Consider the following 25,858-nt stretch of genomic DNA (forward strand, 5'->3'; position numbering starts at 1 on the left):
AGGTTTCTGATTGGCAGCAAGTTTTCCTGGAAAGTCACCCCGAGGACCAAGTGTGAAGTAATGGGCCAGAATGCCCACCCCTCTTGCTCTAAAGTGGTCTGCCAGCAAGTTCAGTTGCTATAAGCACAGTATACTTCAAACTATTGCTTCTGGCTACACTTCTCAAGTGTCTGGATTTGGCCCAGAGGTCTCCAGCTGCTGACTCTCCCAATACTAGCTCTTCCATACTGTGGTCCAGGGATTCTCAAATCTGGCTCCCTAGATGTTGCTGGACTACAATTCCCATCATTCCCAGCCACAATGGCCAAAGGATGATGGATGCTGTAGTCCAACAACATCTGGAGTCCCAAAGTCAAGAACCCTCTGTTGTAGCAAATCATAATAATTAAGATCATCTAGGGAGGTCCAGTTGTGGTTGCCACCAGTTTGGTTGGTGGCAATTGAAAACTGGGCTTTTTCTAGGGTTGCCCTGCGACTTTGGAATGCGCTTCCTAACAAGAGCCTCCCAGTCTCTGGATGTTCTGAAGAAGGACCTGAAAACATACCTGTTCAGTCAGGCTTTTAGTTTATAGTTCTAAAGGTTTAGGTTTTGGAGCTTTTATCTGTTTTTTAAACTGTTTTAATTATACTAATGTTTTAATGGTTGCGTTTTTAGATTGTGGACCACCCACAGACTTGCACATGGACCAGTATAAAAGTGTGTTAAATCAATAAAAATAATGTTACTAATAATAATGTTAATAATAATGTTGCACCCCACTCTGAGAAAAACATCTTTTTGGATGGCTGGCTTCTAGGCCCGCACATCTATGGATGATGTAAGAAGCCAATTCCAAGGCATATACAGGATTTTAAGCACATGATAACCGCCTGGACTAACAATCCAGTCATCATGACTCACTGAAAGTGACAGGACAGGACTTAGTCACAACTAACTTTTGCTGAATTGCATGCAGGGTCTTTAACTTCAGCCGGGCACTACACAAAATGGGAGGAAAGCTGGTCTTGTGCTAACAAGCATGAATTGTCCCCTTTGCTAAGTAGGGTCCACCCTGGTTTGCACTTGAATGGGAAACAACATGTCAGCATTGTAAGATATTGCCCTTGGGGGATGAGGCAGCTCTGGGAAGAACACCTGCATGCTTGCATGTAGAAGGCTCCAAGGTCCCTCCCTGGCATCTGAAGATAGGGTTGGAGAAACTTTGGAGAAGCCACTGCCAGTCTGTGTGGACAATACCGAGCTAGATGGCCCAATGGTCTGACTCAGTATATATCAGCTTCTTATGTTCCTAAAATAAAGAAATTCGCTGTTTCCATCCACGTCATGGCAGCTGGTCCATAAACCTGAGAACAACTTCCAACATGCTAACACTAACCCTAACCCCTGCTAACTTGGCAAAGAGGCACCTTTAACCCCTATCCACCCCCAGCACAGGACCTCCAGTGACTGTTGCTGGTGTCTATTTTATGTTTCTTCTAGATTGTGAGCCCTTTGGGGACAGGGATCCATCTTATTTATTTATTATTTCTCTGTGTAAACCACCCTGAGCCATTTTTGGAAAGGGCGTTATAGAAATCAAATCAATAAATAATAATAATAATGATATATGAGTAATTTCCAATTACCATACACTGGAGAATCAATCAAGGCAAATAATTTCAGCTTTATTGTTGAGGATGCTATTCGTCCCCACTAATGACTTCAGTAGTCATGGGCAGGGGAGAGAAGTACTGGAGTCTGCACAGACCTACACCACTGGAAATACAGCTCCTCCTGGCTAGTGTTTCATAATGCTGCACTTAAGCAAAATGAAGTGTCTGAGAAAGTAAGGTAAGCAAGCAAAATTGTGTCTAAGGAATGGCCTGCGCAGGAATTGTTCTCTCATGACCCAAAAACGATCCGCAGAGGACAAAAAAAGATGTGAAAGGGAATATTGGGAGACTGGGGCTAAAGTTAATGCACAGAAGAAAATGGAACGAATGAAGCAGCAAACAGCAGCTGTATGCTGCTTATAAGGACTTCAAGGGTAAAGTTACTGGCTCAAAACATATTGAGCAATTGAGCACAATGAGCTGTGTGCTCTAAAAGAGGTGGAATGCATAGATTGTGTAGCCAAGAGCTATAAAGAAATAGCAAGTTCCGATTTAGAAGGCACTATTAGAACTGGGAAGTTGCCATTTCAACAGCATGCAGTGCAGCATCAGAGCTCTGTTTTGGGAGGCCATCCATCTTCTGCCTTTCCGATCTGGAAGGTATCTTGCAGCAAGCACCTCTTGTGCTTAAGGGGGCAATCTACTGCACTGATCTTCACTATTTTTCAAGTGGGGGGGCTACTTTGTCAAAAAACCTTTCATGTGAGAGCCATTTCCCACTGTGCTGACCTCCACACAGTACTGTGCTTTTCTCAGTCTTGTGAGGGCTCTTTGAGAGGGAGCCCTCTCCCAAGACTCCTATGGGGAAAGCACTAGGAAGAACTACACTTCCCAGTACTCTGTGCATGCCTTCCAAAATGGTGCAGGGGCTCAGGATGGCTCTGCTTCCCTTAAAGGAGCCTCCCGGCACTGGGCAAAGTACAGCACTGCAGGGTGGAAATGGTAGTCTCTGGCATGGGGGACTGTGCAAAGTATTAAGCTTTGGCCCAATAGCATAAATTGACCCCATTGCTAAGCAGGATCCAGCCCACTTTGGTTTGAATGGGCTGAGAGAGACTCCTGCCTGCAACCTTGGAGAAGGTGCTGCCAGTCTGGGTAGACAATATTGAGTTAGAGGGACCAATGGTCTGACTCAGTATATGGCAGCTTCCGATGTTCCTAAAAAAATTAGTCAGGGGGCTGCACCTAGGGATGATGGGGGCTACTACTGCCCTCTGGGCCTTACCATGAAAAACACTGGTCTATGGGAACCAGCAGCAGCAACTAAGTCTGCACAAGCAATTCCACCAAATTCCTGGACAGGGCCAAATGATGGGCTCCAAGTTATTCATTCCGATTTGAGTGCAAACAGTTTTACTGCTTTCAGATAAACTGACCACCCATGACGCCAAGTTCTATGCATACTTGCTGTAGGCAGGTAAGGTCACAATCAGCCACAGTTTCAGTGCTTGCATATATTTGATTCATGTGCTGCTATACCTCCTTTCAGACCCCACATGACTTTGTTCTTTATAGTCTGCCTGTGATCTTGGAGAGATCAAAGATCATGCATTCACTTAAAGGAAGCAGGTATTTTGACGCCGCACGTATAGGAAGCAATCCGTTCACAGCCAGAACTGCAGCTCTTCGGCAAACATTTGACTCTGACCTCTTCAAAAGGAACACTCAGTAGAGCGATTTGCTTCAGTCGTCATTTCCGGACAACCCAAAATGTATTAATAGCCCAACTAGTAAACAACATCCCATTTTTGTTTGTTTTCTCTATTCCTACATTTCACTATGCCACAATAACAGTTATGCAGGGGTTTCCCACCCAACTACATCAGTGCTGAAGAGACCATTAAAAAATAAGGGTTTTTTTTCATTTAAATGCCAAGGAAAACATGTTTTCTATCGTTTCAGATTTAACTCAGTGTTGGGGGGGGGCGGGTGTTACCCCCCTGCAAGGGACATTTCAGCTTCCTGACATCATTTGCAAGTGTCCCAAAGGAACAGGGATTAGAGTCTAGAGAACCAAATTAAGTCTTTTAGAGGAGAGGAGTTGGTCTTAGCATGAATTGTCCCAGGTTCAATCTTTGGCAGCATCTCCAAGGTGGGCTTGGAGCGACTCCTGCCTAAAACCTTGGAGAGCTGCTGCCAGTCAGTGTAGACAATACTGAGCTAGAGAGGGACCAATCGTCTGACTCAGTAGAAGGCAGCCTCCTATGTTCGTGCTCCACCCCCATAGCCAACCCCAAGGCAGAAGAGGTTTGCAAAAGTAGCATCATCTTTGGCAACAGGTCAGGGCTTTCATCCTCTCTAGCCTACCCAATTCCACCCACGAAGCAGCCCCCCAAGCAATATAATTTGGTGACTTCAGTTCTAGAATCATTACGTGTGAGCAGCAACTTCTACATCCCCTTCAAAACAATGGAATGCTACCAGGGTAGTTTAGCTGCCATGGCTTCTCCCAAAGAATACTAGGAAATAGTGTTCTGTAAACATTAGGGAGACAATTTTACATACACAAAAGCTTCTTGAAACTTAATATTTCAATTGTTCGAGATAGCTATGGCCTTGGTAACATGTTATCAAGGCAACCAGATTTATTAAAGTACTATATTATGCTCAATCAAGAGCACACTTCAACAACAGTGACTGACATCCAGATCAATGCCATGCCAATATAACAGCCGTTTCCACTGGGCAAGGGTAGGCCTGGTTTTAGTTACTCCTCCCCCTTTCCCTCATCACTTCCGGATAATATGCCTGAGGGTCCCCCACCCTTGAGGGACTTGTTTTCCCAGAGGGCTACAGAGAGGATGGGTAACCCTGGATCATCACAGCCCCCTTCGTGACGGAAAATGCTGTTGCATCGGCATGACATTGGTCTGGATGTCAGCAACTAAGTTTGTACCTTGATGGCTCAAGAGCCTGAATTTAAAACAGCCATTATAAGGCTGTATTGCATTTCCTCGAATAGAGGACAACTGTGAATTTAAGACAAGCCCCTTTAAAAATACAGATTAAGCACAGGTTATACCTCTATTTACCAAAAAGGCAGGGACTCTGAATTCAAGATGACCCTCCAATTTCTAAAAACGAAAACCCAAACCTGGGGGGCAGGGGACGGACCCTAGTCTTGGATTCATGTAAATACCATAATATACCTACTTTATCTCCGCTTGTCAAGGCCAATCCAAGCAAAATTACTACACTAGAAATTGAGCCTAATATAATTTATAAACTGAAGAACTGGATAAAGACCTTTGAAAATCTTGTAGCAAATATTATGTATTCAGAATGAGTTTCTGAAGTTCATATTCATGCCAAGAAGAAAAATACTTCTTGGGCAGCAATACAATGGTCATAAACCCTCCTTTAAAAGGTGACTCAAGCAAGCAGAATTCCAGCATAAGCATCACCACTCAAAACAAACCATTAGCATTTACTTGTCACTTCAGGGGACCAGCTATTGACTAGAAAGAAACAATCACACAGTTGTGGTTAATTCTCTTTTGCCATTCCACAGAGCAGCCCACACAGAAGATTTGATTCAACGCTCAGCTTCACATACAAACAGGCACACACTTTCCAAACATGACGGAAACAGAGACGCTGTAAATGGTAACCAGATTAGTGGGTGTTCTGGGGACAGAGACTAGTTAGCGGAGATAATCAAGCAAAAGAAAATCCACCTGACATATGCCAAATCAACTGAACTAAGCATCGGGTTGCCTCTTACACATTCCGATCCTGCACCTTCAGTGAAAATGATGCCCAGGACGGCACTCTCTCAATTTTCTCAGTGGCAGAATTAAACTTTGTTAGACGCTATCCAGGAACATTTGCAATTTTACAAGAGTTGCATAAGTAGGCACACTAATGCCTTGGCATCTCCCCTAGTAGGTTTTCAGACCTAAAGCAGGCCATAGCAAATGTACTGACGAATTATTAGATTGATAAACCGCCCAACAGCTAATCTCAAGGTAGTGTACACAACTTAAAACAAACAACACTCAAAAATCAAAACAATCAAAACAATGATTTTTTAAAAATCAGTTTCGCAAAAGCCTGAGAAAACAGGTGTGTCCTAAGTGGATCTAGCTGAATCAAATGATCTGATCCCAATTTCCTATGGAGCCAGCCCAAAGATTTGGGAGTCAGACAATGGACACTTGACAAAAATACCAGACTTGGTGACGGACATTGTGAAATGCAAGGAGAGTAAACGGACTACTATTTATTTCCTTTACAAGCAAGACAGAACAGAAACTGGATTACTTGGGACAAATAAAAGTGTTATTAAATCACTCTACCTCTGAATACCCTAGTCTAGGCTCTACAGCTCCCTGGCATCTGAGATTTGTCAAGCCCTGATCTAAAGTACCCTATTATTTCTCTCTTTGGTGGTATAGTGGTTAGAGTGCTGGACTAGGACCAGGGAGACCCAAGTTCAAATCCCCATTCAGCCATGAAACTAGCTGGGTGACTCTGGGCCAGTCACTTCTCTCTCAGCCTAACCTACTTCACAGGGTTGTTGTGAAAGAGAAACTCAAGTATGTAGTACACCGCTCTGGGCTCCTTGGAGGAAGAGCGGGATATAAATGTAAAAATAAATAATAATAATAATAATAATAATAATAATAAAAATATAGTAGGAGGCTGAAACTTAGATAGTGTGGTCAGTGGCTAACTCCACACAAAGCAGCAGGTCTGGACTGTCTATGCTATAGCCTTAATTCCTATTACCACTATGCAATCAAATACTCTTTCCGGGCAAATCTTGTCCTTGCCACCAATTTGTAAGCAAAAAGCAGCTCCCAGACAGGATACACAGGAGCAGCTGAACTTGTCTCGGATATAGGAGAGGAAGTGCCGTACAGTTGGAAGGAGATTCTAACAGGTGTAAGGGATTAATCATGAAGCAATATGAAAAGTTCTCCAGCGGCACACCCATGCTAAGTAATCCGATAGGGGCTTTAGTTGCAATCCCTCACCCCAGCCTCTCTGAGCCTTGTTATCAACCTGGCAGAACAATTTCAGACAGGTTATTCGTGATCACTTCTGGTCACTGCCATCACGTTACAAACCACCAAGGGATCCGAGCATAAAAACAAAACTCCAGAAGGTGAACTTGGCTATTCTCAATCTAACAGAAAAACATCAGCAGGTATGCAGAATCCTGAAGGTGAAATAACTGAAGGGTTCTAACAGCATTTTGACTGCCAAATTCTACAGAACACAAATATGTTGAATGAGGCAATCTCCAGGTAGATTGCATGATGTAACACAGAGACTATTCGGTGGTTAGAATGTTGGACTGCAACTGAGGAGATCCAAATCCAAATCCCCATTCAGCCATGACACTCACTGCGTGACTCTGGGCCAGACACTTATCTGTCACTTTAACCTACCTCACAGGGTTGTTATGAGGATAAACATAACCATGTACACCACTCTGGGCTCTTGCGAGAAAGAGTGGGATACAAGTCCAAAAATAAAAAAAGAATTAGTCCTGCAGAGCTGTTTAACACACTTGGAAAAATGGTTAACAAGTATATGCACTTCAGTTTGAACAAGGTCGATTTAGCTCAGAGAATTACTAATGTGCTATATTCCCCAATCTTGCACACCTTAGCCAAGAAATGCTGAAAACCATTCTACAGCATAGGACCCTATATATCATGATTGATTGTTGACCAAGAATTTAAAAAATGTTAGTGGGGAGGCAGGCATTTTTTTAAAAAATGTACATTTAAATATTTTATACACACACATTATACTCTGATAAAGCTTTAAAGACAACGCGACGGGCAGCCCAAAACAGAAGACGGAGTCAGGATCTACTAAGCGGATAATGCAGCCCTGACGAAATGGATGCTTTTCTCACAAAGTTGCCCTCTAATCTAAGTTTCTAGACCAATCTGACACTCACATTTCTTGTGACAGTGCCAAGAATGCAGCGGTCAGCTCTCGTACATATGCACGCGCGCACACTGACAAGGTAAAACAAAAGACTTCAATGGCTAACTCCTAGAGCCATCTCTAGATAGGAACCCAAATTCCTAGCCGGCCACTGCGGCACCAGCTCTGAAACAGTTTGATTTTATCCGTGGAAGGCTTGGCAGAAACCTGTCTCGGATTAAGTCTCTGCCACTGCCGCCAATCCTTTTCCAGGCAAGTAGAAGGAAGCCTCACAGATTTAGAAACAAGCAAAACACTTCTGTAAAATGGCATTCGCAGAATATCTTGCTAGGTATATCCATTTTTACGATAAAACCCTGCTGTTGTCAACTTAGATGCAAGATAGGAAAAGTCGGTGGGGGGGGGGAGGAGGAGTCATTCACCAAGACGTGACTTTTAACACACACACACAATATATATATATATGCTGATCTGTTTCATATCAAAGACAGCAAGATTCTCAAAGCAAGCAATTACAGGAGAGCTCATCTAGCAGATCAACAGAACTGAAAGGCATTAAGCCCCGAGGAAAGTGGAAAACTACAGTATCCAAGGAGGTGCAGGAAGGGACTATGACACACCCGCTACCACAGCAGCGTCTCTCAATAGTTTTGGGCAGAGCCGGGGGTATTAAGAATAATACCACAGGAAGAGGATGCTTTCCACACAAAGACTTCACACACACAAATCAGCATCCAGTGCTAGAAATGAAGAAATGGACTGTTTATGGACATTCCGTCATCACACTGCAGAAATCTCAGCATGAGATCCATCTGCATTTGGGCCTCTCTCCCAACCCATTTATCTTTCATTATGACATCCAGGTAGGACAGGAGAATGGACAGATTAAGAATGGTAAAGGAGAGACATTGTTTTCCATTCCATCTCTCTCTAGCTCCTTTTAGGGGGCTCGTTGGCTTTTTTTTGTTTTTTTGGCGGGGAGGTTTTTGGCCAAGTTCCTCATTTCTGTGCTGCTGAAGAGGATTGCTCAAGGTGGGGTGAAAAGCGAGATGGCTATAAGCAAATGGAGGACACAGAGGTAGAAAGAGAGGGGAGGAGGACAGTGTGGGAGGACAGGCAGGCTGGTGTGTGGGGGGGGAGGAGAGATAATTTATGGAGGATGCAAGTAGTGTTGGAAGAGGTAAGGCAAAGCCACCGCAGGGTGGGAGAAGTTACAGAATTTGAAGTGGGAGAGAGAAAGAAGGGAAGCAAAGAAAAGAAGCTGATGGAGAAGGGAAGAGCCAAGGGACACCCAAGACAGACTAATTTAAGCATCCTCCCTGGAGACAACCCAGCCATTGGGGTTTTTTAGGGCATGCTGCCCAGGCGGCGGGGGGGGGGGGGGCTAAAAATTACCAGTACTAGCTGGAGTGCCATTTTGCCTTGCCTTCCTGCATGCAGAGAATGTGCCAGTAAAGCAAACCGAGGTGTGATCCCAAGTAGAAGGAGCCCTGCTGGATCAGACCTGGAAGGCACACCCTCGAGCACTCGAAGGTGACAGGGCTGGCCTACCTTACAGGAGGAGTGGGGGGGGCGGTGAGGGGCTGAGAGCAAAGTAGTGCACAAAAGCACTTCATCAGCCAATGGTCTCCAGCCCCCCAATGCACCCTCACTGCTTCCCTGGCCCCCAATGCATCACCACCACCCCCAGCCCCAGGGAGATGGGGCCACCCACCACTCAATGATATGGCATCTGCCCTGCACCCAGAAGGTCACAGCCTCAACCTCCTGAAAGGGATGGGAGAGTCTCCCGCCTGGAACCCTGGAGAAGCCGCTGCCAGTCAGAGTAGGCACCGTGGAGCTGGACAGAGCAAGGGTCCGACTCGGTACAAGGCGACCACCTACGGTCCTAGTGACACCCCCCACCCCCAATTACTCCCTCCAGCCAGCAAGCCCCCCCCCCTTGCTCACCCAGCCCCAAAGGTCCTCCAAGGACTCCCCAAGCCACCCCTGTTTCCAGCAAAGGGGGCTGGTGGGGCTGCAGAGAGTCAGGCCACGGTGGAGGAAGCCCTTGGGGGAGGGGGGGCTGGTGGGGAGGGGGCGCGCAGGCGGCGGGGGGGGGGGGTCGTCATCTCCTCCTCCTCCTCCTCCTCCTCCTCCTCCGGGCAGCCCGACAGAGCGGCTCTTACCTCGATGTACCCGGCCAGCGTCACCGCCGGGCCCGTAAGCCCCAGCAGCAGGAGCAGCGGCCAGCCCAGCCGCTCGGGGACACCCGTCGTCGTCGCCATGGCCACCTCCCCGCGCCCGTCCGTCTCCGCCGCCGCCCAGAAGCAACTGACGGCGCGCGAGCCCAGGAGGAGGCGGCGGCGGCGGCGGCGCGTGGGCGGGGCTGGGAGAGGGGTGGGGTCTCCCCCAAGCCCCGCCCTTCTCCGCCCCGCCCTCCCACTCCGACTCCCATCACAGCAAGGAGGAGGGCACAGAGGGGAAAGGAGCGCAAGGGAGGAAAGAGAGACCTCCCTCCGCCAATAAGGATGCCAGGTGAGAAGGGGCGGGCCTTGCGCCATCCAATCGGGGGCAAGGGGGATGAGCGCGCTGTCGGGAGCCTTCCCCAGCCGGCTGAGCGCAGTGCAGGAGGACTGGAGGAAGGGCGGGCTCAGCGAAGTGAGCGGCGCCGTCTGCTTCTGCAGCCCGATGGCGTCGATCTGCAGGAGGCTCGACTCTCTGTGCATGCGTTGTCTGTGGATTGGGACTGTGTTTGTCGTGGGTGGTTCTTTTCTAGTATAATTGTTCTTATAATTATGATTTTTTTTTTTTTGGTTATTGTATGCCGCCTTGGGTGTTTCGGGAATAAACAGGCGGCAGGGAGATATCCAAATAAACAGACGTTTGTAATGGTTTAAGTTTAAAAAAATTGTGTGTGTGTATATATATATTTAAATTAAATTGAAATAAATATTAATTTGTGTGTGTGTGTGTGTGTGTGTGTGTGTGTGTGTATATATATATATATATATATATATATATATATATATATAAAATATATAAATAAATCTGTCATGCTTTCTGAATATTTATATTCTGCAGACATTGCCTGTTGGGAATCTGAACCCTGTTGGGAATCTGAACCCTGTTGGGAATCTGAACCCTGGAAGGAGAAAAGCAGATTATTTATTTATTTATTTGATTGATTGATTTTTACACTTATATCCCGCTTTACCTCCACGGAGCTCAGAGCTATGTATATGGTTATTGTATACTAGTGATTTTAAGCCCGTTAAATTAACGGGCGCTAGTAGACCTTTGGGGCCAGCTATCTCCGCCTCCTCTGGCCGCACCGCGTCCTCCTCCGGCCCGGACCTGCCGCCGCCGCCACGTATTTCCCAGCGGCAGGGCCGGTCCCGCCGCTGCCGCCTCTGCCCTCCCCGGTCCCCGCTTCTCCTCCACCCGGACGGGAGCCAACATGGCCGCCTGGTGCCTGCGGCCGTATCTCTCTTGGACGTTCTGGGCATGTGCTCCGCGCATGCCCAAAACGACCGAGGGAGACATGGGCGCAGAGACACGGGCGCACACCCAAGGCTTTTATTATAGAAGATGGTTGTGAGGCTGGGGTCGATCGGGCTTATCGCGTGCCTGAATTGACCCCTTTGATAAGCAGGGTTTGCCGCGTATGCTTTTGGATGGGTGACTACATGTAAGATCTGTCTACTGTGATATTCCCCTTAGACCATAGCTCAGTGGTAGAGCACCTGCTTGGCATATAGAAGGTCCCAGGTTCAATCCCTGGCAGCATCTCCAGGTAGGGCTGCGGGAGACACCTGCCGGAAACCTCGGAGAGCCGCTGCCAGTCAGTGTAGATAATACTGAGCTAGGTGGACCAATGGCCTGACTCCATATGAAGCAGCTTCCTGTGTTTCTATGAAATATTTTGAAATCCTGGAGAGTCCCTTCCAGTCAGGATAGACAATACAGAGCTAGATGGACCAATGGTCCGATTCAGCATAAGGCAGCTCCCTATGTTCACTTCAACTTGAGTCTTGGTTACTCATGCTCTAGTTGTATCCAGGTTGGATTACTGCATGCTTGCTCTGTGGGAAACTACCTTTGATGCTTGAGAGGGAACTATTTCAGGAAGCGATTAATTAAACAGAAACAACATCCAGAGAAATAGATACACTTAGAACATCAAACACTTGTTGCTTTTGTTTGCTGGCTTGGGGGACTTGGCAGCTGCAGTGAAATTGACAGCTCAGTTCAAATTGACAGACTTGCTTGGCGGAGTTCACAGCGGAGGTGAAATTGACTAGAAGGTTTTTTGTTTGTTTGCTTGCTTTTCTTTTGAGTCTTCTAAGCTGTTTCTTCTTGCAGGAAAAACAATAGGTTTGTTTTGGCTATTGCTGACTAACCCATTTGGGTGGCATTTGGTCCCCCCCCCTTTCTCTCTCTTTTTTAAACTTGAGGCTGCTGATCTTCTACAACACTGGTGCACTGTGAGGAGAGGACAGCTGGTCTTGTGGTAGCAAGCATGACTTGTCCCCTTACCTAAGCAGGGTCCACCCTGGTTTCATGTGAAAGGGAGACTTGATGTGTGAGCACTATAAGATATTCCCCTGAGGGGATGAAGTAGCTCTGGGAAGAGCAGAAGGTTTCAAGTTCCCTCCCTGGCTTCTCCAAGATAGGGCTGATTGAGATTCCTGCCTGCAACCTTGGAGAAGCCGCTGCCAGTCTGTGTAGATAATACTGAGCTAGATAGACCAATGGTCTGATTCAGTATATGGCAGCTTCCTGTGTTCTACCGGCATTCCTTGAAACCGGGGGGGGGGAATGCATTGATAGTGGAGCCTCCATATTCAGAGGCAGTGTATCTGAATACCAGTTGCTGGGGAGCAACAGTGGGAGAGGGCTATTACTGTCATACCCTAATGATTGGTTTCCCAGAGACAACTCTTTGGTCACTGCAGGAAATGGGATTAGATGGTCTTTTGGTCTGATCCAGCCCAACTCTTCTGTTCTCACAATATTTTATCTTAAGCTGGGAGTGGCCCAAGGTATTGTGGTGCTTGAGGCGGGACACTAAATGCTGTCTTGCCCCTGATGGGGGCCAGCTCCCTTTCAAAACCGACGCTTGCAAGGTTTGAAAGTGGTACAAGGAACGGGAAAGGAGATGAGGTTACTGGCAGCTTCCTCTTCTCTCCTTGTGCTTCTTGCAAGCTTTGCAAGGAGTGTAATGAGAGATGCTCCCTGCAAAGCATGCAAGGGTCAGATTGGTTTTGTAGAGTGGCTCTCATGGCAGCGTCTTGCCACCTCATGGGTGCCCCAATAATCCGCTGCCTGAGGCAACTGCCTAACCTTGCCTCATGGAAAGGCCGCCCCAATCTCTGTGCGAGAAGAGCTGGACTTGCACTAGAAAGCGTGAAATGTCCCCTTTGCTAACTAGAGTCTGCCCTGGTTTGCATTTGAATGGGAGACTACATGTGTGAGCACCGTAAGATATTCTCCTTAGGGGATTCCCTGCTCTGGGAAGAGCATCTGCAAGGTTCCAAGTTCCCTCCCCAGCAGCATCTCCAAGATAGGGCTAAGAGAGACTCCTACCTGCACCCTTGGAGAAGCCACTGCCAGTCTGTGTAGACAATACTGAGCTAGATGGGCCAAGGGTTGGACTCGGTAGAAGGCATCCTATGTTTCTATGTTCTAAACTTTACAACAGCCCTTCTGTGATTACAGATAGGATCCGGAAACTGAGAGTGCTCTCCCCAAGGCCACCTGGTGAGTTCTTGGCGACATCTGAACTCGAGGCAATTACAAGGAGTTGCATTTAGGTCCGGACACACTTTCTAACTATAAGAGCAGTTCAGTAATTAGCCAGGCTGCCTGGGGAGGCCTGTGGAATCCTTCTTCTTTGGAGATTTCCAAGGGATCTGTCAAGGGGTGCTTTGGCATTGAATATTCTGTCTTAACCGGCGCTTGGAGTAAATGAGCCATTGTGTCTCTTCCAGCTCTGCAACTCGATTATCCTGGCTGTTGGCCTCCTAATCCAAAGCATTTGTGCCTGCAGCACCATTTGAATGTCACTAAAATGCCAAGGTAATGTCATGTGTTCCAGCATTGCCCTGGCACAGCAGTTGGTATGCCCCATCCTAGGCACTTCTTTGTTGGTGCAGCAAGATTTCAGATTTTTCAGTTTGAGGTGCAGTTAAAAGGTTTGCAGCTCAGTGATGTGAGTCGGTCCACTGAGCATGAGAAAAACAGGCCTGGCCTGCGCCTGCACCTTTAACAGCAGCTGGATTTGAGAGAATGAGCAGATGTGGCGTGAAGAGGAGCCCCCTCTCACTTAGGAACATAGGAAGCTGCCTTTTACTGAGTCAGACCATTGGTCTATCTAGTTCAGTATTGTCTGCACTGACTGGCAGCGGCTTCTCCAAGGCTGCAGGCAGGAATCTCTCCCAGCCTTGGAGAGATGCCAGGTGGAGATGCCAGGTGAGGAACTTGGAACCTTCTGCTCTTCCCAGAGCGACCCCATCCCTTGAGGGGAATATCTTGCAGTGCTCACACATCAAGTCTCCCATTCATATGCAACCAGGGTAGACCCTGCTTAGCTATGGGGACAAGTCATGCTTGCTACCACAAGACCAGCTCTCCTCTCCTTAGGGAGCACCTGCTGAGAGATAAGTGACTGGGACCCAGTGAGTTTCATGGCTGAGTAGGGATTTCAACTTGGGTCTCCCTAGTCCTAATTCAATACTCTAGCCACTGCACTACACTGATATGAAGCAGAACAGCATTCCTTTTGCACACCTGAACTGTAGCACAGATTGAAAGGAACCACAGGGCTCTCTCAACCATCTCCTGTCAATCAAAGTCATCCATCTGCCAGATTAGCTCATGGAAACCAGGCCACAGTGAGTCAGAAGGAGAAATTGGAAAACCAGTGAGTGTTGCATTCAAGCAAAGCGAATTAACTCCACACCACCTCCTTATGTAAAACCCACTGTCCAGACTTCCTTCTCCTTCTCTTCTCATGGGTCTAGGACAGCGCCTGCTACAGGCCTGTGTTTAAGGCTCTGTAAGATCAGAAGGTTGCTGGTTCGAATCTCTGCTGGTATGTTTCCCAGACTATGGGAAACACCTATATCAGGCAGCAGTGATATAGGAAGATGCTGAAAAGCATCATCTCATACTGCGCGGGAGAAGGCAATGGTAAACCCCTCCTGTATTCTACCAAAAGAAAACCACAGGGCTCTGTAGGTGCCAGGAATCGAAATCGACTTCACAGAACACTTTACTTACTTTAAGAACACTCTGTACAAGCTTGCTTAATCAACCTTTTACATGATTAGGAGCACATGGGTGGAGTCTGCATCCACTACCAAGATGAAACAGACAGTGCACTTTGGAATGGTACCAGCCCAGGAACAGCTCTGATTTACTCAGGTAAGTGAGCCAAGGGACGTGCAAGCAAAAGAAAAAAGCCTTTTCCCAGATGAAAATTCCTTCTGAGCTTCAACCATGGCAATAAAGTCACACCCAGAACATAAGCCGAGCCTGTTCTTTGCCCCAATAAAACTTAATAGGAAGTTTCTCTTTGCAGCCCTTCCTTCCTTCCTTCCTGATGTCAATGGATCGAGGGATGCTTCCTTAACTCGCCTTTTCTTTTCACTATAATGTTCCCAACATTTTATTGCTGAAAATGTTCATAGGTTGATGCTGCATAACTTCGAAGCAGTTGACAGCACTTCAAACAAACCAAGGAAGGATGAATCAAGCTCCAAAACAAGCAAAACGGACAACACAGCCATGAAAACAGACCCAATCATCCCCAAGACCTGCTGAAAAAGAAAGGCATTATTTGACACAACATCTCAGTCTCCATACTCTACTGCAGAGGTCTCCAATCATGGGTAATCCCCAGTCACAATGGCTAAAAGCTGGAGATGATGGGCGTTGTATCCAGGAACCCTTGCCTAATGTAACTAAGCATAAGGATGTGTAATTGAAATTGTGTGTTCCTCCTGTTTACCCTGCCTTCATTTCCATCCACTCCCTTTGTTACCTACCTTGTGGCGTTATCTAGATTGTAAGCCCCATGGAGCAGAGACCCCTTATCCTCTTATCCTTTGCAAAGCACCATCTCCATGGATGGAGCTGTGTCAGTGATCTTCCCTACTTTTCAGTGGCTCAGTGGAAGATCACCTGCATTGCATGCAGAAGATCCTAGTTCAATCTCTGGTTTCTCCAGGTATGCCTGAGAAAGACCAGAAACCGTGGAAAGCCACTGCCAGTTAGTGCAGGCAATACTAAGCTAGATGGACCAAGGATCTGTCTCAGTATAAGGCAGCTTCCTAGGTTTCTGTTCCTCTAGGGCTCGGTTTTCTGGGGATGGGGCTGTAGCTTAGTGGTAGAGCATCTGCTTTACATACAGAAGGTCCCCAGTTCAATCCCTGGCACCCTAAGGGAAAGATCTTACAGTGCTCACACATCAAGTCTCCCATTCATATGCAACCAAGGTGGACCCTGCCCTAGCTAAGCAGGGTCCACCTTGGTTGCATATGAATGGGAGACTTGATGTGTGAGCACTGTAAGATCTTTCCCTTAGGGAATGGAGCCACTCTGGGAAGAGCATCTAGTTCCTTCCCTGGCATCTCCAAGATAAGGCTGAGAGGTATTCCTGCTTGCATCCTTGGAGAAGCTGCTGCCAGTCTGTGAAGACAATACTGAGCTAGATGGACCAATGGTCTGACTCAGTATATGGCAGCTTCGTATGTTCCTATCCCTGGTTGGGAACCATTGCTGTAGATGGGCCAATGGTCTGACTGAGCCTAAGGCAGCTTCCTATGTTCCTCCCTTATTTAATCCTCCCAACCCTATGGGGTCTATTAGTCTGAAAAATCTACTGACTGGCCCTGAGTCACCCTGTGAGTTTCATGTCTGAGCAGGGATTGGCCAACCCAGTTCTTAAGGGATGCCTATGGAATGACACATCTCCTTTACAGATCAAAGTTACTTGCAGCAGAGAGGATGTTCCCTCAAGGCACGTTAACCATAAAGTCAATTGCGGAGAAGGGCAGCAGACATGAGCAAACAGTAGCTTGCGGTTCCTTCCCGTGAAGTCACTGGCAGCTACAAACTGAGCCCAAGCTGTTTGTCATTCTCCAGCTGGGGTTTGTAGAAAGGTTTGGGACTGAGCAATGGGAAGACATCCTTAGGTAGTCCCTGTGCTCTTTTAAAGACTTCAGAGGGAAGGATGAAATTTGGTCAGGCTTCACAAGGTGATTTTATAGGAACACTTTCATTAGGCTGCTGATTGAATAGTGAAACGGAAGATGATCTCATTTGTACTCATCCACGTAGGCTAGACAGGCCATGAAGTAAAGTGTGCTGTTGAGTCAGTGTCGACTCCTGGCAACCACAGAGCCCTGTGGTTGTCTTTGGTAGAGTACAGGAGTGGTTGACCATTGCCTCCTCCCGCACAGCATGAGATGATGCCTTTCAGCATCTTCCTATATTGCTGCTGCCCAATAGAGGTGTTTCCCATAGTCTGAGAAACATACCAGCGGGGATTCGAAACAGCAACCTCTGGCTTGCTAGTCAAGTCATTTCCCCGCTGTGCCATACAGAGAGCCATATTTGACTTCAGGAGTTAGGAAGCCATGGGGCGGGGCGACTGGAGAATTTGCTCTTGAACTTTAGAGCAACGCTCACTTAATGATAACAAAGGAAGGATATGACACAACCGAGAGGGGGTTGCTGAGTCTAATGTCCATTGAGATGTGGACATTTAAAAAAAAAGAGGTGGATGTGGGGAATTGCTACAAGCAGTACCGGGATATATTTGAGCATTTACGGGATTTCAAAACTGGTTCCTGATCATCCGATGTTGATCGTATTTGTCTTGAGCATTCCGAGATGGAGAAGCTCTTATTTTGACAGGGAGCACATTCCAAAGCCCTGAGGCAGCCACAGTGTAGGCCCAGTCCTGAGGTTGCCACCAGAGGAGCTGGTGGCAACCGTAACCACAGAAAGGCTCTGGGTACCCCCAGGTGCCTTTCAAGTACCCCTAGGGGTACTAGTACCTCCTGATGGGGTGGGAACCCCTAAGTTAACCAATTCTTTGTTAGAGAGATTCTTAGGAATCGCCCTGGATGCTGCGTTAATGTTGCTTAATTTGAGATATTCAGGTATCTCTGTGGAACGTTCTGAATGGGGAAAGCCATCTGTGTTGGCTAAAGTGACACAAAGGATGTCTTCTAGCTGAGGTGAGGGGCTAAGCTAAGCAGTGTGCAAAAGGAAAACATAAACTGCAGTTCACAGCTTGTGGGTGAGATAGAAACTGTGTGTATGTGGTTACAAAGCCAATGGAAAGCCCCACTTCCCACACAGTGCACTGTGTAGCTCCCCGACCATGCTAATCACTGTCATCTTCCATCACCCCACACACAAAACCCATGAGGTTCAACAGGATGTGAGGCAGTCAGGGTTCCAGCACCCTGGAAAGCTCCCCATGATCGAGCTGCTCTGACAAGGGAAAGAGTCTTAAATACCTGCAGGCTCAGCCTACCCCTTCCAGGCTCCGCCCCTCCGCTTGGAAAGATTTAAAGGAGCAGCCCCCTGGCCTGGAGTCTAGCACTCCTCTGCTCCATCACATCCCTCCTGGCCTGTTGTTGGTGCTCATGGGGATAAAGAGCCGGTTTTGTGGTAGCAAGCATGAAGTGTCACCTTTGCTAAGCGGCGTTCCCTTGGGTTTGCATTCAGATGGGTGACTACATGTAAGCACTATCTGTTGTAGGATATTAGGGGGGACAGGGCTGTAGCTGAATGGTAGAGCATCTGCTTGCATGCAGAAGGCCCCAGGTTCAATCCCTGGCGGCATCTCCAGGTAGGGCTGGGAAAGGCCCTGGTTCCAGGCTGTTCATAGCCTGAAAGGTTACAACCAGCACATTCTTAAAAACCAGCAGCAACCAGAGCAGCTCTTGCAATAACCAGGAAACATGCTTTTGACCCTGCAGTTCACATCTGGCTTCAGAGCCCTGCTGGGGAACCAAACAGTTTAAAAATCAGCTAGTATTTGTGCTTCCATCTACAGATCCCCCCTGCATTTGCCCCTTCCCCTGCATCTTCTGCATGAGGAATGCATGAGTTTAGGGTCGCCTTCTTTTCACTGGATCCAGTGTTCCCTCTAACAGGCGCTGTTGACTAGAACTCCCAGAATCCCCAGCTGCAATGTCTTTTGCTTGGGGACTCTGGGAGTTGTAGTCCACAACATCTGGGAACATCTGTTAGAGGGAAGACGGATTGGAACGCATAGCTCTGTTCTAGCATTGGGCTGTTAACAGAGTGAGAGTGAGAGCAGGGTGAGAGCAGGGGTGTCATTAGGGGGTGGCCCCAGGGTATCCTCCCCCCCCCGTGAATGGCTTAGAGACCTGAATCTCATCAGCTACCTCCCTCCTCCATGACCCCTTCCAGAAAAAAAGCACAGCAATGAAAGCACCTGTACAGAGCAGGGGAGAGATCTCCTAGCCTCACGTGGCTTTCTGCTGCTTCCACCTTCACAGGCACTGCATTACAATATTAGAGATTTTTTAAAAACATAATTGTTTTTGGGGTGTGTGTGTGTATGATTGTGTTTAATTTTAAAGGGGCGGAGCTGTGGGCTTGGGCCCCAGATCTTTTAAGTACCTTGCGACCTAGAAGCTCCCTATGTTCCTAACCTCTTGGGTGTCAGGAGGTGGCTTCTGTGTGGAATCTCTTGGACCCTGACATAGGAACATGGGCAGCTGCCGTATACTGAGTCAGACCCTTGGTCCAGCTAGCTCAGTATTGTCTACCCAGACTGGCAGCGGCTTCTCCAAGGTTGCAGGCAGGAGTCTCTCTCAGCCCTGTCTTGAAGAGGGAGGGATGCTCTCCCCAGAGCGGCTCCATCCCATATCTTACAGTGCTCATACATGTAGTCTCCCGTAACTGAAGCCCACTTTCCTACCATTTTGTCTTCTCTTTCAAAAGTGTGTCATGAATCCGACTTTCAAGCAGGCAATGCCAGTATTTTAATTCAAGAATTTTTTAAAGGCTAATCGTGGCTTGCGTTCTCTATTCCGCTGATGGGTTGTGATGATCCCTTTGCAAACCAAGGGGCATCTTCGGACCCCTGGGCTGCCGCCTTCTTCATTCACGGCTTTGCTTCCCAGGTGGAACTTGTGATCCTCTTGCAAAAGCGGAGAACGCTCAGAGAGGCTTGAGCCAGGCCCGGCTTGGCTTCCGAGGAGACATGGTCTGGCCTTCCAGTGGGCCATAATGTATGCAGTGCAGAAAAGACCACTTAGGCAGCAGAATCATGACTCGCTTGCTAATGAAAGGGAAGGGCTTGCTTTGTTTGGCCGGGTTTTCTCCACGAGGTCCTTGGGCCATCCAAATCATGCTACATCTGAACTATTTAGTCACGACTAAGCACCACTGCAGTCACTGAGAGAAGTTAGTCATGACTAACGTAGCTCCTACTAATTTCAATCGCTGTAGTCGTGACTATCTTAGACTGGATGTTGCCCACTGGCACTATTTGTCAGGGCTACATCAAAGGAATGGATAAGGCCCTGGCCTCCTAAGCCAGGGATTGTGGGTTCGAGCAGGGGCGTAGCTAGGGGGAGAGGGGGCCCCGTGTTCATCCCTCTCTCTGGTGGCCCCCCAGAGAGAGGGAGATAATGAAGAAAATAGGCAGGGATGGAGCTGGAGGGCCCTCAGGAGCTGGGGGCTCATGTTCTTTGAACCCTTTTGCTCAATTATAGCTACACCCCTGGGTTTGAGTCCCATCTGGGGTGAAAGGGGATATTTTGTATGGAAGTGAAAAGTTACCAGTTGCCATTAAGATTTAGACATTCTCTCTTCAAGAACGTAAAGTAGATTTGTTTTTAAGGAGAGGAGTGCTGGTCTTGTGGTAGCAAGCATGACTTGTCCCCTTAGCTAAGCAGGGTCTGCTCTGGTTGCATCTGAATGGGAGACTAGAAGTGCGAGCACTGCACCTTTAAGGGGATGGAACTGCTCTGGGAAGAGCAGAAGGTTCCAAGTTCCCTCCCTGGCAACATCTCCAAGATAGGGCTGAGAGAGATTCCTGCCGGCAACCTTGGAGAAGCTGCTGCCAGTCTGTGAAGACAATACTGAGCTAGATAGACCACTGGTCTGACTCAGTATATGGCAGCTTCCTATGTTCTATGAAGTAAGCCTTGAGATGTAATAGCCTGTCCTTGAAATTGAGCTGAAATACCTGTAAATGTGCACTCCTTTTGTATCCATGCCTCTCCCTTCACCTCCATCTCTCTGCCTCCTGCTCTGGCAAAATGTAGATTGTAAGCTCCTTGGGGCAGAGTCCAGTCTGTCTTGTTATTTCTATTCATGTCTCTCCCTTCACTTCTATTCCTCTGCCTCTTGCTCTAGCAAAATGTAAACTGTAAGCACAGGGGGGTGGAGTCCGTTGTTCCCTCTAAGGGGTGCTGACGTTTGCGTGTTCACAAGTTCTTTTGATGCCCGCTCAGTTAATTTTAGATCCTGCTCAGGCTGAATCGGGAAGGCCCCACTCCGAATGGACGTGCACACACACACATTGCCTTGCTTCTGCCACCCAGAACAAAACTCATTCTGCACGGAGATGGAAAAAATGAGAGAGAACACTGGTTCACCTGTCCACCTCCTTCAACTGCTCGGAGCAAGGATGTGATACAAGCAGATAATTAAAACTCCCGGAGATTTATGTTGCGATCCTCTTCACAGCCAAGCTGCTATGGGCATCATCTGGGGTTTCATTTGGGTTCTTTTCCCATTCACTTTTCAGCCCCGATTCAGCAGTGCCTTCATCATGTCCATCCAGCCATTATGGAGTTAACGTGTGCCCATACATTCCTTCCTTACAGCATGCTGAAGTCACCTTTTTATTGCTCCTCGTCGGTGAGTGAGTGTGGTTTCTCATTCTGTGAGCTGCAGGGTGTGATAACTGGCAATGTGCGTATGACACACAGGAACATTATAAAAAAGCAAATCATCCTTGCACATCCAGAAGACATTCCTTGCAAAGTGGTACAGTGTTTTCCTGGGTGACAAGGAATTTATCTCTTACGAGCAGCAAATTATTGGGGTTGTGTTTTTTTGGCCTCCTTTCTTTTCCCAGGTTTGTTTTGCTGCAATACTCCTACAAAACTGTTAACACCGATCTTGATTTAATCTAGCGGACAGTCCTTTTATGTGTCACTCATTCAGTCTGTGTTTTTAAGCTTTGCCAATCCAGCCGTCATATAAAAGGATGTAGAGGGGCTTACACGTGTGACCGAAATGGAATGAGGATGGGGGTCATAGGTCAGGGGGGAAGTGTTGCATATACAACAAATATTTATATACCACTTTTCAACAAAAGTTCCCAAAGCGGTTTACAAAGAAAGAAAAGAAAAGAAAAGAGAATGGGTCTTGTGGTAGCAAGCATGGCTTGTCCCCTTAGCTAAGCAGGGTCTGCCCTGGTTGCATATGAATGGGAGACTTGATGTGTGAGCATTGAAAGGTATTCCCCTCAGGGGATGGAGCCACTCTGAGAAGAGCATCGAGGTTCCAAGTTCCTTCCCTGGCAGCATCTCCAAGATAGGTCTGAGAGAGATCCCTGCCAGCAACCTTGGAGAAGCCGCTGCCAGTCTGTGAAGACAATACTGAGTTGGATAGACCAATGGTCTGACTCAGTATATGGAAGCTTCCTATGTTCCTATGAAAGAAAGAAAGAAAGAAAGAAAGAAAGAAGCCTCCCTGTTCCCAAAGGGCTCACAATCTAGAAACAGAAGATAGACACCAGCAACAGCCTCTGGAGGGATGCTGTGCTGGGGATGGATTGGGCCAGTTGCTCTCCCCCTGCTAAACATAAGAGGATCACCACTTTTAATAAGTGCCTCTTTGCTCAGTTGGCAGGGGTCAAGGTCCTAGGTTCAATCCCCAGCATCTCCAGGGAGGACTGGGAAAGGCTCCTGCCTAAAGACCCTGAGCGCTGCTGACAGTCAGTGCAGACAATACTGAGCTAGATGGACCAAGAGTCTGACTCAGTATGTGGCAGCTTCCTGTGTTATTACCCACAGCACCTTGCAGTAAAACCCTGGGCCTGCCAAACTGTTAGGGACATTCAGCCTGTGCCTCTAGTTCAGGCAGACATCTATCTAAACACGGAAGGAGCGGGTGATGGATGGGAAACCATACAGTATTCCTTAGAACTGTAAGCAGTCTCTAAGGGAGACCAGCCTTTACTGTTTTATGCAGGGGTGGGGGAAGCCAAATCTCAGATCATCGGAAAGACTAAAGAATCTGTCAAGGGAAAGTTTGTATATGTTCGAGCTTGAAGCCACCGATAACAGGGAAGAACCACCAGTGAAAGGAGAGCGTTCCCAGGGGGAAGATGCATGGTGTTCTCTTTCCTCCAGCGATGCAAAGCACCTCAGAAGATGAATCAGCCCGAGTTATCAGAGCTTCCCCAAAGCCCGTGATGAGTTCCTTGCTTCCGCACCTCACGGCTGCAGCATCTGCCTTGAAATGCGTTGGATTAAAATGTAACCCTTGTTTCTTGGTGTGCGAAACGCAACCCATTTCTTGGTGTGTGGAGTCCTTTGTAGCAGTACTGGTGAGTGACAGGTTTTCAGCATGGTGATCTTAACTATAGAAGAGCCTTGGGGTCTTCAGGCAGGATTCACGAGATATTTGGGCTCTAAGGACACCCATTTTACCAGCAGTGAGGAATAGCCTATGATGCAGAGGCGGACTGGGAAAGATAGCTGGTATTTAAGACCATGATGACAATGAGATTTCTCTCTCTTTTAAAGCCGCAGATTACAAGAAGAATTTGGATTCTAAATTTTACTGACTTGTTTCGCTCATTTGACAGCATCTCCAAGGGCTGCGTAGAGGGATGTAGTTTGCTTCTGAATTATAAAAAGTCCTCGGAGAAGCTCGTGGAGGTTTGCTTGCTCCTTTTAAAATGCAAATAACTGGTAGTTAATTCTTCATGTGGGTTCCAACAGGCTGAGTTCTAACGCATGCTTCTATAATAGAAAAGCCTTGTAAAATGAGCAGAGGTAAAACAAGATGACTGGTTTAGGAATTGCTCTGCGTCACAGTGCTTTACCAGTACTCCCTGAACATTAGGGCCTTGGTGAGGTTTAGGGACTGGCCAAGCCAGCACAGCTAGCATCACCCTTTGACTTATACTCCAACTAGTTGGTGTACAACTCAGAGTTGTGAACTCACATCATCCCCAGTTGCAATAAACTGCAAAATGCCAAAGCTGCAGTGCCATCACCAAAAAGGCCCTATCTCTGGCATCTGCCAAACAAATCCAATCTGGCAACAGGTAAAAGAGCAGGACAGTGATGCTAGTTTCAAGGTTCCTGTAGGCTTTACATCTTCTCCTTATGCAGGAGAAAGCTATTGAGATGCACACTCCTACCATAATCTACAGAAACTTCTTCAGAGAAAGGGTGGGGCCAACCATCCCAACTAGCTACCAACCTACATAAACTTGCAGTTGACTCCAGAACTTTGCTGGAGCATCGCCTGACCTGCTTTCTTGTAACTTTCAAAGTCAACCTGTCTTGCTTGGAGCTGTCCGGGGTCCTGGTCCCCTTTCCTGACTCTTGCTCTCCTTCAGAGCTGACTAAAATCTGCCTCCCTGCCTTCACAGAATCCCAGCTCAACTAAAAGAGCTTTCCCACTTCTTTCCCACTTCTTCTTGGCAATGTGCAAATATGGCGTTTGAGGCGGAGATTGTTAGTTCAGCATTTGGATGGGTGACTACATGTGAGCACTTGAAGGTGTTCCACTTAGGGAATGGGGCCATAAAGCATCTGCTTTGCACGCAGAAGATTTCAGATTAAATCCTTGGCATCTCCACATAGAACAGGGAGCGACTCCAACCTGAAACCTTGGAAAGCCGCTGCCAGTCAGTGTAGACAATACTGAGCCAGATGGACTAAAGTTCGGGCTCGGTATAAAGCAGCTTCCTATGTGGCTTGCAAGGAATTTTAGCAGGTGCTGCTTTTCTCTCCCCCTTTGCATGGCAAGCAGCACCTACCCAAATGTCCTCTTCTCCATAGTTCTTCAACGTGCAGGCATCCTGTCCTCCTTGGCGTCTGGTTAGTGTCGAGATAATATTCGCTCCTCTTTGCACCAAATTGTGTCACGAGGCCTGTGTTTCGTAAGGATCTATTAAAAAGCCTTTTTCAAGTAATGAATTCCACACCTGCTGTGCGAGTGAATGATTCACCCAGGCCTTTTTAGCTGGTGGGTATCAGAATACTTGATGACTATTTACAGTGCGTTCTTCTTAGGGCCTTATTTATGAAAGATGTCTTTCCAGCTGACGAAGGAAACAGAGCGATACAAGAGAGGGCAGGCTGCACAACCTGAGATGGACCCATTGTTCTTGTTTAAAGTGTCTGTGTGTGTGTGTGTGTGTGTGTGTGTGTGTGTGTGTGCATGTTACACATGTGCATAAGAACATAAGAAGAAGAAACTTGCTGGATCAGGCCCAAGGCCTATCTAGTCCAGCATCCTGTTTTCCACAGTGGCCCACAAGCAGGAGACAAAAATGCCATCTCTTCTGCTGTTGTTGATGCCCTGTGGTGAATTAAGCACTGTGTGAAAAAGGATTTCATCAGTCGTAAATTTCCCAGCAACCAGTTTCATGGGATGACCCCTGGTTCTAGTGTTGTGAGGGAGGCAGCTGGACTTCTCCCTATCCACTCCCTCCACAGCATGCATCATTTTATAAACCTCTTGCATCTCTCCCCTTAGATGCCCTTCTTCGAAACTTAAAAAGCCCCAGCTTTTTTCCTTGCCTCACGAGGAAGGTGCACTCAGGCAACACTGTACGCTTACTCAGAAGTAAACCTCTCTGAGCTCAGTAGTCCTGGCTCCCCAGTCATTGAGCACCGAGACTGCTGTCTCATTGGAAGTGGATGGTTCATTTTAAGCATGAACATTCGCGGATTGTAGCCCCAGGCTCCTGCGAGCCTCTGCTGTTGGAAATGAGGAGGTTATAGAAGTTCAGCCTCACAATTTAACAGTCCCCTAACTGCAAAGAAAAGTAGGCTTATCAGCATTGCAGAGAGAAGAGGATCCTGGAGGCATGGTTGTGCATTCCAAGTAGCAAGGGGTGGGGCGGAGACCCAAAAGAATTATTGACCAAAAAAAAATCCCCAAAGGAGCAAAGGAAAGAAATGATGAAGTGAAGGTAACGCTGTTATTGTGCCCATGGTACCTGCAGGATAAGACTGCAGGAAAGTGGATTAACAGAGCAAGCCAGAAGGGGAGGAGAGCTGGT

At 47.4% G+C, this 25,858-nt stretch overlaps 1 protein-coding gene across 8 annotated transcripts in view; it reads right to left on the bottom strand.

The window, feature by feature from the left end:
* Window positions 1–9,886, bottom strand: part of APLP2 (amyloid beta precursor like protein 2) — a 75,473-nt gene extending 65,587 nt beyond the window's left edge. For all 8 annotated transcript variants that reach the window (XM_053269352.1, XM_053269354.1, XM_053269351.1 and 5 more), the window contains exon 1: window positions 9,729–9,886. In XM_053269352.1, the coding sequence (XP_053125327.1) occupies window positions 9,729–9,827 (99 nt within the window). In that variant the 5' untranslated portion in view covers window positions 9,828–9,886. The remainder of the gene's footprint in view (window positions 1–9,728) is intronic.
* Window positions 9,887–25,858: the final 15,972 nt, after the last annotated feature.

This window comes from Hemicordylus capensis, chromosome 8 (genome assembly GCF_027244095.1).
Source record: "Hemicordylus capensis ecotype Gifberg chromosome 8, rHemCap1.1.pri, whole genome shotgun sequence".
Taxonomy (NCBI): domain Eukaryota; kingdom Metazoa; phylum Chordata; class Lepidosauria; order Squamata; family Cordylidae; genus Hemicordylus; species Hemicordylus capensis.